The 12467-nt window shown below is 50.5% G+C and overlaps 1 protein-coding gene across 1 annotated transcript in view; it reads right to left on the reverse strand.

Moving 5' to 3' along the window:
• The window catches only part of MEGF6 (multiple EGF like domains 6), a 96645-nt gene that overhangs the window by 47605 nt on the left and 36573 nt on the right, over positions 1 to 12467 (reverse strand). The window contains exons 3-8 of the mRNA XM_038747473.1: positions 7019 to 7144; positions 4621 to 4743; positions 3542 to 3664; positions 1771 to 1908; positions 701 to 823; positions 190 to 345 (exon numbers count right to left, since the gene is read on the reverse strand). Coding sequence (XP_038603401.1) covers positions 190 to 345; positions 701 to 823; positions 1771 to 1908; positions 3542 to 3664; positions 4621 to 4743; positions 7019 to 7144 — 789 coding nt within the window. The remainder of the gene's footprint in view (positions 1 to 189; positions 346 to 700; positions 824 to 1770; positions 1909 to 3541; positions 3665 to 4620; positions 4744 to 7018; positions 7145 to 12467) is intronic.

Genomic DNA, 12467 nt, shown 5'->3' on the forward strand with positions numbered 1-12467 from the left:
ACTGCTGCCATTTGGGCTTTGGGTTACCAGCAGATCCTGGACTCCCCATAAAACCACAAGCTCCTCAAGGGCAGGGGTACTGCCTAGACTCTGGTCCTGCCCCCACAGGATGCTGTGCCCCAGACCAGACTGAAGAAAATCTCCGAAGAGCCCCAGGGTCACCAAGGCCGCAACGGCCCGGCCTCTCACCGAATTTCTCTGACAACGTGTGTTCTCCGCGTGCCTCCATCTCCTCGCCATCATACTCCTCCCCGAAGAGTTGCGTCAGTCCATCCCGCAGCACCTCAAAGGCAGGGGCTGGACGCAGGAGTGGGATGTCCAGAGAATCCCTGGAGCTATCCAGCACTGGAAGACCCAGAGGGGCCTGATCAGCCTCTCTTCTCCCCACCACCACTCCCTGAGCCCCGGAGGGGCAAGTGGACCACTAGCATCAGCCCCAAAGGACCACATTTTTGGGACAGACATGGGGGGAGAAGGGTAGTCTGGGATGTGGGTATGGATGGGCACCTCTGGTGGCTTCAGTCTGCAGCTCCCACTCCCTGCCCAATTTGGCCTGTACCAATCATGCCAGATTTCAAGTGGTCCAAAGACCTGGCATGGGGATCGTGTGCCTAGGTTGCACTGGCATCCCCCTCTGACCGACCGCCAGGGAAGCAGACTGCTCCTTCTCAGGCCAGCTGGCTGGGAGCCCTTGCCCTACCGTCACAGGTGCAGCCGTCGGGGTTGAGCCACTCGCCCGTCCGGCAGTCGCATTGGTAGCCTCCGGCATAATTGATGCAGTTCTGCATGCAGCAGTGAGCGCCCGTCTCACACTCGTCGACATCTGAAGGGAAAGCAGACAAGGGGCAGAGTTAACACCGGCCCATGCCAGGCTTTAAGCGTGACTGTCCAGGCCCCAGGGTGCAGTGCTCTTGCCTCAGGACATGCCATCCCTGAGAGGTGCTGGCCACTGAAGAGATCATGGGGCTGATTTTCTTTTATTCTTTAAACGTCTGTCTCCCACTCTACACTGTAAGCTCGTTATGGGCAGGGAACGTGTTGGCTAATTCTGTTGTGCCCTCCAAGTGTACTGTACTAAGCCACTCTACTAAGGTACAGTGCTCTGCACATAGTAAGTGCTCAATAAATATGATTAGTTGATTGATTGGTTGATTGATTGACTGAGAGCCTGAAGATCAGGGTTCTAAGCCTGGGTCTGTCCCCAGCCCGCTGTGCGACCATGGATAAGTCCCTTTACCTCTCTGAGCCTCCATTTCCTCATCTGTAAAGTGAAGGTAAGATACCTGCTTTCCTTCTCTCTTAGGCTGTGAGCACTATGTAGGATAGAGATTGTGCCTGATCTGCCTATATTGTATCTAGTGCTCAGTGCTTGTCATACAATAAGCACTCCATCAACACCATCATCACTATTATTATTCAATAGGGGCAGGGATTTTGGCTTGAATTCTCCCTCCAGGACAGCAGAGACCCCCTTGGGGCTGGAGTGTGGATAATTAATCTCAAGCCCTCCTTCCCAGTTCCTTTCCTTGATAAAAACACAATTAAGCCCCACCTTAGAAGGTAACCCCCACCCCCTGGCACCAGGATAATCTTAGAGCTCAGTTTGTGGATGCTGGGACCAGCCCTGGGTGGGGGGTGGTCCCAAGCAGCCCTTCCCCCTTTTTACAACCTCCCCATCCCAAAGCATTTGTCTGGGGTTGCTAGAAATTTGGCCAAACTCTCTGCCCCAGGGTCAAGGGCTTTGGCCTGCCCTTTGCCTGCCCTGCTCACCGTTGCAAGTTTTCTGGTCTGAGTCGAGGAGGAAGCCAGGTTTGCAGGTGCAGAGCGGGCCAGCGCTGGTGTGGCTGCAGGTCTGCTCACAGCCACCATTGTTCACCTCACAACTGTTCACAATCTCCATCTCGATCCCTGGAGAGGAAACCACAGAGGCCCATGGGCTCGGGCGAGGGGTCAGGGATTGGTGGGACGATGGGAGAAGGCAGTGTGTGCAGAGACCCAGTTGGCCCATGGGGGATGTTAGGTCTGAAGGGAGGGTGGACAGACCTGTGGAAGATGGGGAATCAGCCACATATGTGTGTATATGTTGGCGGGGGGAGAGGGACGGGGGGGTGGGCGGGGACGGTGTCACAGGGAGCCAGGGGCAAGGACAAACCAAGAAATCTGTTCAAGTTGGAGGAGAGAAATCTGAATCCAGGGCCCTCTAGAATGTAAGCTCCTTGTGGGCAGGGATCATGTCTACCAATCCTGTTATATTGTACTCTCCCAAGTGTTTCGTACACAGTGCTCTACATACAGTAAGTGCTCAATAAATATGTTTGATTGATTGACTGACTAGAATCCTATAGGAGGAATGAAGACATGTCAAATGCCCCCAGTCCTCTTTTAAAAAACCTCCTCCAAGAAGTCTTCTGATTAATCCTCCAAATCCTCTCAATCTCACATCTCCCCTCTGCCCCCCTTCCTCTACACTTATGATCGCACAGATGGTCAACTGTGCATATGTCCAGCCATCTGATACTCATTTATCGACCGATGGATAGATTTGGCTCCCTGCACTCACGGAATCTCTGCCTCTTCCCTTGTGCTCTTCCCAGTCATTTGTTTATAAGTCTGTGTCTGCCTGTCTCCCTCATTAGATTGCCAGCCTCTGGCTAGAAGACAAGGTGTCTTTTAAATCTGTTGTTACTCCCAAGTGCTTAATATAGTGGTCTACCCACAGCAGGCATTCAGTAAATGCACTCGCTGGTCATGAAGATGATATTTCCTGAGTTGTCTAGGTGTGGACCCTTGGGAGCAGACAACAGAGGAAAAGATAGATCCCTGCCCTGGAGGAGCTCATGCTCTGATGGGCAACTGACCTCGGCATAACACAAAATGAAAGGAAATCCCGCCTTCCCCAGCCCTACGCCAGCCTGCCAGCCTGGGTGGACACAGTGGGTGGATGCTTCATTGGGCTTTGGCCCTGGTTAGGCCCCGTGTGAGCCCCGGGTACAGCTCGGAAAACCACATGGCTACTCAAATTCCCTTCCTTCTTCCCTCTCCCACTGCAGACTTCTAGCTCCTCATGGACAGAGATTGTGTCTACCGGCTATTGTAGTGTACTTTTCCAAGCATTTAGTACAGTGTTCTGCACATGGTAAGTGCTTAATAAATACCACTGAATGATGGCCACCCCAGAGCCTTCCCTAAATTAAGCCCTCCTTTTCTCTTCTCCCACTGTGTCACCCTGACTTGCTCCCTTTATTCATCCCCTCCTCCCAGCCCCACAACACTTATGTATGTATCTGCAATTTGTTTATTTATATTAAAGTCTGTCTCCTCGTCTAAGCTCATTGTGGGTAGGGAATGTATCTGCTATATTGTTGTGTTGTAATCTCCCAAGCACTTAGTACAGTGCTCTGCACAAAGTATGTGCTCAATAAATACGACTGACTGACTGACTGAAAGGAGCAAGTGGCAGGAAAGAGTGGGACTCCTGGGCTCTGGAGGCCTTCAGAGAGAGGGCCGGAGAGTTTGGGGGTTGGGAAGAAGGGGTACACACGGTAGCACTGCTTGCTGTCTTCCCCCAGCTCGTAGCCAGGCTGGCAGGTGCATCGGAAGGAGCCAGGGGTGTTGATGCAGTTGTGGGAGCACGTGGCCAGTCCCAGGGCACATTCGTCCACATCTGCAAGGGAAATCATGGTCAAAGCTGGGCCAGTGCCCCCGGAACCCACCGAATGCAGGGCCCCAGTCCTTAGGGAACCTCAAGGAACTCAGGTTGGGCAGCAGTACTGGATGTTTAATGCAAATTGTTTAGGGTTCTGCCTCCGGCTGCCTTGGCTCCCAACTGACCCAAACAGGGAGGGAGGAAATGAGGAAGAAAGCTGGAGAGGCAGGGGTCAAATCTGGGAGTGAATGTCACTGTTGCCTCTCCAAAGCTGGGGTGAGCACAATGCAGCCCTAATAGTCAGGGGTTTGTCTGTTTTAGCCCAGAGAAGCCTCTTCCCCATCTCCTCCACCGGGCTGACAGAGCAGCTGGAGTTCCCTCCGGGAAACCAGATGGGAGTGTGGAGAGGATCTGTTTCCCCTGAATGCCCCTTTCCCTGTCCCATAGACAGGAGGTTAAGAAAGGTGGCAGCACTGGGCAGCCCCAGAGGGCCCCTGGGAAACAGCTATAGAGGACTTGCAGTCACAGACTGCTCCAGTGCCCCTCCCCAACTCATGAGGGTGGCTGTCCATCTGGCACCAAACTAGGTCGTCCCCTGCATGTGGGTGTGACAGCAAAGGGGTGTTGGGCATTGTTGAAACCTGCCAGTGTACCACTGCCCTCACTCTTCCCCTTCTCCTGGTCAACCTACTTGTAATCCAGAGGGCAAAGATGCAATTCTCCCAGCCCCCCTTCCCCCACACCACTGTGGCTTGGTCTCCTGGGAGGGAGCAACCCTGGGCCAGGCTATTTGGAGAAGGGCACTGAAGAACCCTTGAGGTAAAGGCCAGCACCCAAACCCAGTCTTCCATCCATTTGAGCCCACCTTTGGGGAGTGCACAAGGAGCGTGAGGGACCATGGAGCGGCAGGGGTAAGGAGTAGCGGGGGGGGGGTGAGGTGGGGCAGGGCAGCAGGGGCAGGAAAGAGGCAGTACCTTCGCAGGCTTTCTGGTCATCTGCCAGCCTGTAGCCGACGTGGCACTCACAGTGGGCAACCCCCCTGTGGTCCTGGCATTTATGCATGCAGCCACCATTTCCGACAGCACACGGGCTCTTCCCTGGGGGCACACAAAAGGTGTAAGGCATTAGCGGGTAAAGACTATCGCCGGTTGAGAAGGGGGCATGGTGGCCCCAGAGGCGGGGAGGCCAGAAGGACAGGAACTCATGAAAAACCGATAGAGGCCGAAGAAATGCTCCCCTTTCCTTGGACACTGGGTTTCCAGTGGCCCACCACCCTCTCGAGGCAGAGAATTCTTCCTTGTCTCACCTCGATCCCTTGTGCTGCAACTGCTGCTTCCGCACCGGGCAGATCTATGGACTGCCCTTCTTGGGTCTCAAATTAAACCTTGTTGTCTGTCAGGGGAGGACTAGGCACCAGTGCAGGGACCAGCCAGATATTGAACAGCTGTCCAGTCTGGACCAAAGGGAATAGAAATCAGGGAATGGGACTGGGGGGAGGCGATAAAGTGGATGGAGCATTTCCAGGGAGGGGAAGCAATGCCTCATGGGGATCTTTACTCACCAACATTAGCAGGAGCATGGCTTTCCCTCTCATCCTAGTGGGGTTGGAGGGGATCACTTCCCCTTACCTTTCTTTTCTCCTTGATATACTAGGTGTTAACCTGTTTCTTAACTCAGTCTGATTGGTTCTGCAAAATCCCCTCCAAAAGCTTCCTGACAAACCTTCTCTCCCTCTCTCTGCCGAAGGGCCCCGGCGTTCCCACCACTCTTCCTCTGGTCCAAACTGCACCTCTTTCAACCACACCTCACCCCTTTCCCAACACCCTTCCCCCTGCCTGGCTGGTGCCCAGCTGAGCCCCAAGAGACCAAGGTTTGAAGTGACTGAGGCTGAATCCACTTCCCACTCCCCTGCCAAGAGAGTGGCAAACATGGAGAAAGGGGCCATGAGCACCAGTGGTGGCCAGAGTGAGGTTGGCTTCCCTCCGACTGACCCTGGAATCGGGGGGCATTTCAAAGGCACCGTCTGTTCCCTCTTCTAGAGAGACAGGGTGTGTGTGGGTGCACACATGTGCATTATAATACTGATGGCGATTGTTAAGCACTTACTATGTGCAAATCACTGTTCTAAGCGCTGGGGGAGGTACAAGGTAATCAGGTTGTCCCACGTGGGGCTCACAGTCTTAATTCCCATTTTACAGATGAGGTAACTGAGGCACAGAGAAGTTAAGTGACTTGCCCAAGGTCACACAGCAGACAAGTGGCGGAGCCGGAATTAGAACCCATGACCACTGACTCCCAAGCCGGGGCTCTTTCCACGGAGCCACACATTACATGTGCATGCTTGTGGGTGGTTGAAGCAGCAGCATAGCTTAATAGAACACAGGCCTGGGAGTCAGAAGGACGTGGGTTCTAATCCTGGCTCCACCACTTGTCTGCTGTGTGACCTTGTGTAAGTCACTTAACTTCTCTGGACCTCAGTTACCTCATCTGTAAAATGGGAATTAAGAGTGTGAGCCCATGTGGAACAGGGATTTTGTCCAACCTGATTAATTTCAGTCTATCCTAGCACTTAGAACAGTGTTTGGTACATAGTAAGTGCTTAACAAGTACCTAATTATTGCTATTATTATGAATGTTCACGTGTGCCTGTGGGTTTGAAACCGATGACATATTTTCTCAACAATTTAACAGTGGGGTGAGCTGCCTCTCTTTAGGAGTCTGTTGTAATAGTGAAGGAAATAACATGAGACCATAGGTAGGCTACCCTTGGGGCAGCTGCGGTGACTATCCCGGGGCCCCTGAAGTTTGGAGAGCAGGCACTAAAGGTCTTGGGGAGCCCTGACTGTTTTGTAGAAATTCTGCTTGAGTAAGTGTGAGACTTGATGAGGACTTTACAGCTTTGAGAACGCCTGGATTTCTGTGTTTGGAGCTCAGAGAACGTGCACTGCAATTGTAGATTGCTCCCAACACACCCGATCTAACCCCAAAACAAACCCCAAGAGCCCCTGGAAAAGGAGGTGTCCACCATTCTCACCTCTGCCCCTCTCCCCAGTTCTCCCAAAGTACAGAGTCAATGCAGAATGCAAGGGCCAAAAGGATCCCCAAGAGATCATTTCATCCAACCCCTTGCCTTCAAGTAGGACCGGACAACCACCCATCCTTCTTTTAAAGAACTTCCTGAGAAGAAATTCCCATAATCTTCCTCGTTTGTCTCCAGCCAGGAAATTCTCCCCAGGTCTCACTGAAATCCCTCACATTGCCTGTCCGGCCCCATGGGGGCCTATCCGCTGGAAAAACGGGTGCCAAGCACCAGTAGGAAAGGGGGTCCCAGTTCCCAGAGCAGCAGGGTAAGGCCAGAGCAGACAGACTCACGGACACAATGCTTGCCGTCCTCCTGCAGCTGGAAGTTGGGCCGGCACTGACACCTGTGCTGGGAGGCTGTGATCTGCAGGCAGCTGTGTTCGCACCCGCCGTTGTTGATGGTGCAGGAGTTGATGGCTGAGAGGAGGGGAGAGAGAACAGCTCCTGGTTACCATCTGCTTGCTCATTTCCAACCTCCCAACACACCAATGACCTTTCCACACCCCCATCCTTCTATAAGGAGCTTGGCCACAGGGCTTTGACAGGACCACACTTTGAGCCGGGGCTAGCTGACCTGGGCACCCTGGGGACTCGGTGAGGGTTGGACTTACCCCGGCGTCCCACTGCCAGAGCGATCACTCAATCAATCCATTTCATGGCCCTGTCCAGCCACTCAGAACCCCGCTCCAATTCCCCCTGAGTTCTGGCAAGGCTGGAACACTAGATGAATGGACAATCAGCTGCCCAGTGACTCTCCCCTCTGGCTCTCTTCGCCACTCTTTGCCTCATCACTTCTCCCATGTTCCCCGTCTCACCTGTTCCTTGTTCCAACCTTCAGCCCCTCAAATTCAATTGTATTTATTGAGCACTTACTGTGTGCAAAGCACTGTACTAAGCACTTGGGAAAATTCACTATAATAAACAGACACATTCCTTGCCCACAATGAGCTTACAGTCTAGAGGGGAAGGCAGACATTAATACGAATATAAATAAATAAATCACAGATATGGCTCTGGAACTCCCTCCCCAAAAACACAGTCTTTAAGGACTGTGTTAAGGGCGTGGTGAGGGAGTTTGACCCTGAAATGAGGGCAGCGATCAGCCATGCATTCACAGAGAAATGACAGTAAGTGGGAAGCATGAATAATAACAATTGTGGTATTTGCTGTGCACTTACTATTCAGTGCTGGGACGATAGAAAACACAGTCCCAGTCCCCCATGGGGCTCGTATTCTAAGAGGGAGGGACATCAATTATAATAATAACAGTTGTGGTATTTATTAGCATTTATTATGTGCCAGGCACTGTACTGAATATTGGGTGGAGACTAGCAAATTCGGTTGGACATGGTCTTCCACATGGGGCTCACAGTCTTAATCCCCATTTTACAGATGAGGTAACTGAGGGACAGAGAAGTTAAGTAACTTGCCCAAGGTTGCCTAGCAGACAAGTGGCAGAACTGGGATTAGAACCCAGGTCCTTCTGACTCTCAGGTCCATCCTGTATTCACAAGGCTATGCTGCTTTTTCATCTCCAGTTTATAGATGAGGAAATTGAGGTCCATAGAAGTGAAGTGACTTGTTCAAGGTTACACAGCAGACCAGGGGCAGAGCTGGAATTAGAACCGGGATCTCCTGACTTCAAGCCCCATGCTCTGGTCACTACACCACACAACCTCCGAGGTCATCCAATTTCTCATTTTTTTCCCTGACCCCATTTGCCATGGAAGCTGGCCCCCATAAGACCAAATATGTCCAATGAATTCACCCAGAGAGTTTTTAACTCATACCTTTCAGTTGCTTATCCCACCAAGGATTTCCTGTTTTCAACAAGGAAGTGGGAAAGACCCTGACAACCCTTACTAAGTAAGGCACTCATCAGTGGTTTATTAAATGTAAGGGCCAAGTGCTTTCTGCTGCCATCAGGGTCTTAGAGGCACTCTGTTTGGTGACCACAGATCGCACCCATCTTCCCTACCAGCCAACTCTCAATGCCTATCACTGGGCCCAGAAGGACCAGGAGAGTGGGGATGGCTCAGTGCAAATCATCTCCACTATTGTCCCAAAACTCAAGCACATGTCGTACTTGTTAGACATTCCTTTCCCCTTGGTTCTGAGCAATGCAGCTCCTCCAATCAATCATATTTATTGAATGCTTGCTGTGTGCAGAGCACTCTACTAAGCACTTGGGAGAGAACAATATAACAGAGACATTCCCTACCCACAACAATTTTACATTTTAGAGGGGTTCACCACCACAGTCTACCACTGCCACTTCAGCACTTTTGCATCACAAGGCACTTAGTGGAAGGATCACAGGCTTGGGAGTCAGGGGATCTGGGTTCTAGGTGCTAAATAAATATGACTGATTAACTGATTGATTTTAATCCTAACTCTGTCACTTACCTGCTATGTAACCCTGAGTAAGTTAACCTCTGAGTCTCAGTTTCATCATCTGTAAAATGCTGACTGTGAGCCCCACCCAGGCACTGTGTCCAATCTGATTGTTCTGTATCTACACCTGCACTTAGCACAATGCTGGGCCCAAAGTAATGGTAGTGATGATGGTGAAAATAACAGTAACTGTGGCATTTGTTAAGCACTTATTATATGCCAAGCACTGGGGTATATACACAAGATAATTAGGTCCCACGTGGGAGAACAGGTACTGAATCCCCATTCTGCAGATGAGGGAACTGAGGCATAGAAAAATTAAGTAACTTGCCCAAGGTCACACAGTGGACAAGTGGTAATCCTGGGTTTAGAAGCCAGGTCTTCTGATTCCCAAGCCTGTGCTCTTTCCACGAAGCTGCACTGCTTCTCCAATAAGCGCTTAACAAATGCCACAATTTTTATAATTCTTACTTAATCACTAAGATACTCACCTCCCAAATCAATCAGAACTATTTATTGAGCACTTGGGTATTTCCTTACAGTAGCACTTATATTCATATCTTTGAACTTGATTGCTTTCTCCTACCTGTTTTTTTTTATTTTAGTGTCTGTCTCCTTCACTAGATTGTAAGTTCCCTGAGAGTAGGAACTGTGTCTACCATAACTCCTCTACTGTATTCTCCGAAGTGCTTAGTACAGTGCTCAGCACAAAGTGCTCAATAAATTCCATTGATTGAAGGGACCAGAAAAGGTGCCCAACTGGACTTTGATGAGCACAGCATGCGAGGGTGCCAGGAATCCTCTCCCCAAGGCACTCACACTGATGGGAGCCACCTTCTTGTCAGCACTACCTGTCAATGCCCATGCTCATCAGCAATCTCCAGCAGGCCACTCAGCAGCCTGGCAGAGCTGGCAATCTCAAGGATAGCTTTTTCTGGAGAAGAAGCCACTGACAGGATCTGGCATGAAGCAAGTCCAAAGAAGAGGCCCTTCCCTCTCCCACACCCGGCCTGTTCCCCAGGTTTTGAAAGCAATTCGGCCCAGGCTCGAGAGCTGAGAGCCACAAGAATGCAGCAAATCTGATTCAGGCCACTGGCCTGAAGAATTTGGAGAAAAATCGTTTGCCCTGATTGTTCACTGGTGCAAATGCTGAACTTAATGAGCTAGGTTGGGTAGAGTGGGCACAGGCATCTGAGGAAAGAAGGACAGAGAAACAGAGACAGAGGGTGTGTGTGAGAGAGAAAAAGGTAGAGGGAGAAAGACACAGAGAGAAAAAAAAGAAGGAGAGAGAAATACAGAAAAAAGACAGAGGGAAAGAGTGAGACAGAGAGGCAGAGAAAGGGAATGAGAGAAAGGCAGTGAGGGAGAGAGAAACAGAGAGAGACAAAGAGTGAGAAAGGGAGAGGGAAAGAGGGAGGAAGAGAGAGAGAGAGGGAGACAAAGAGGCTGGGTGGGGAAGAGGAATTGATGCAGGAGAGCAGACATGGGGAGAAGGCTGCGTCCGGCTGCCTCCCTTTGCCTCCTCCTCGTGGTCCTCTGGCACTGGGCCATGGAGAGCAGGGATCGGGTGGGGGCAGGGCCTGGCGATGTGGGGTTCTTATGTAGCCAGCACAGAGGCTTTTAAACTATTTGCCATTATGGAGAAATGAAAGGTTGGAGTCCTGTTTCTTGAGTTATAGCCTGGCTGGGGTTCTTTCCATGAATTTTTCAAACCAGAAATATTTTCATCACATTTTTTTCCTCAAGGCTCCCAAGGGTAATGGAACCCAGCCTTTCGAGAGGGTTAGGTTTGCTTGAAAACCCAGTCTCCCACTGTGAGCAACACTGATGCCTGCCTGGAAAAAGGCTCCACCTGAAGGGGAGGACCCGGGGTCTGTCAGCTGACAGGATGGCGCATGTATGGCTCAGATGCCTCGCCCAACCACATAGGGAAAAGCCACCAGCTGGGGCAGTAAGTCAGTAGTTTTTACTAAGTGCTTACTGTGAGCAGAACACGGTACTAAGTGCTTGGGAGAATGCAACATCACCTTGTCCCCTCCAACTCACCTCACTTTTCTCATTCTTCAATGCAGCCCACACACTTTACTCCTCTAGTGCTAGCCTTATCACTGGGCCTCGATCTCACCTATCTCAGCACTGAACCCTAGCCCACGTCCTGCCTCTGGCCTGGAACACCGTCCTTCCTCCAATCTGACAGACAACTACTCTCCCCCAACTTCAAAGACTTTTTGAAGGCCCATCTCCTCCCAGAGGCCTTCTCAGAGTAAGCCCCACTTTTCCTCATCTCCCACTCTCTTCTGCATCACACTGACTTGCTCAGGATATCTCCACTTGGATATTCTGCTGACACTTCAAACTTAACATGTCCAAAAGAGAATTCCTCATCTTCCCACCCAAACCCTGTCCTCCCTCTGTGTTTTCCACTACTGTAGACAACACTATTATCCTCCTTATCTCGCAAACCCATTACCTTGGCATTATCCTTCACTCATCTCTCTCATTCAACCCACATATTCAGTGTCACCAAATCCTGCCGGTTTTTCTTTCACAGCATCACTAAAATTTGCTTTTCTTCTCCATCCAAAATGCTAGTACACTGATACAAGTACTTACCATATTTTGTCTTAACTACTATATCAGCCTCCTCTCTGACGTCCCTGCCTCCTACCTCTTCCCACTCCAATTCCTACTTCGCTGCTCAGGTCATTTTTCTAAAAAAATTCAGTCCATGTCTCCCCACTCAAGAATCTGATCCCGGCTCTGCCAATTGTCAGCTGTGTGACTTTGGGCAAGTCACTTAACTTCTCTGGGCCTCAGTTACCTCATCTGTAAAATGGGGATTAAGACTGTGAGCCCCCCATTGGACAACCTGATCACCTTGTAACCTCCCCAGTGCTTAGAACAGTGCTTTGCACATAGTAAGTGCTCAATAAATGCCATTATTATTGTTACTATTATTACAGTGGTTGCCCATCCACCTCCACAAACAGAAACTCCTTACCACTGCTTTGAAGGCACTCAATGAGCTTGTCTCCGACTAATTACCTCACTGATCTCCTACTACAACCCAGTCTGCCCACTTCACTCCTCCAAGTGATCAAACTAATCTCTGTATCTTGGTCTCTCCTGTCTCACCAACAAGCTCTTGCTCATATCCTCCCTCTGGCCTGGAACTATTTCCCCCTTCATATCTGACAGACCACCACTCTCCTCACCTTCAAAGCTTTATTAATCAATTAATGATTGGGAGATTACAACAGAGTTGGTAGATGCACTCTCTGCCCACAGTGAGCTTACAGTCTAGAGGGGGATACAAATATTACTATAAATCACATCTCCTCCAAGA

Source organism: Tachyglossus aculeatus, chromosome 5, assembly GCF_015852505.1.
Source record: "Tachyglossus aculeatus isolate mTacAcu1 chromosome 5, mTacAcu1.pri, whole genome shotgun sequence".
NCBI lineage: Eukaryota > Metazoa > Chordata > Mammalia > Monotremata > Tachyglossidae > Tachyglossus > Tachyglossus aculeatus.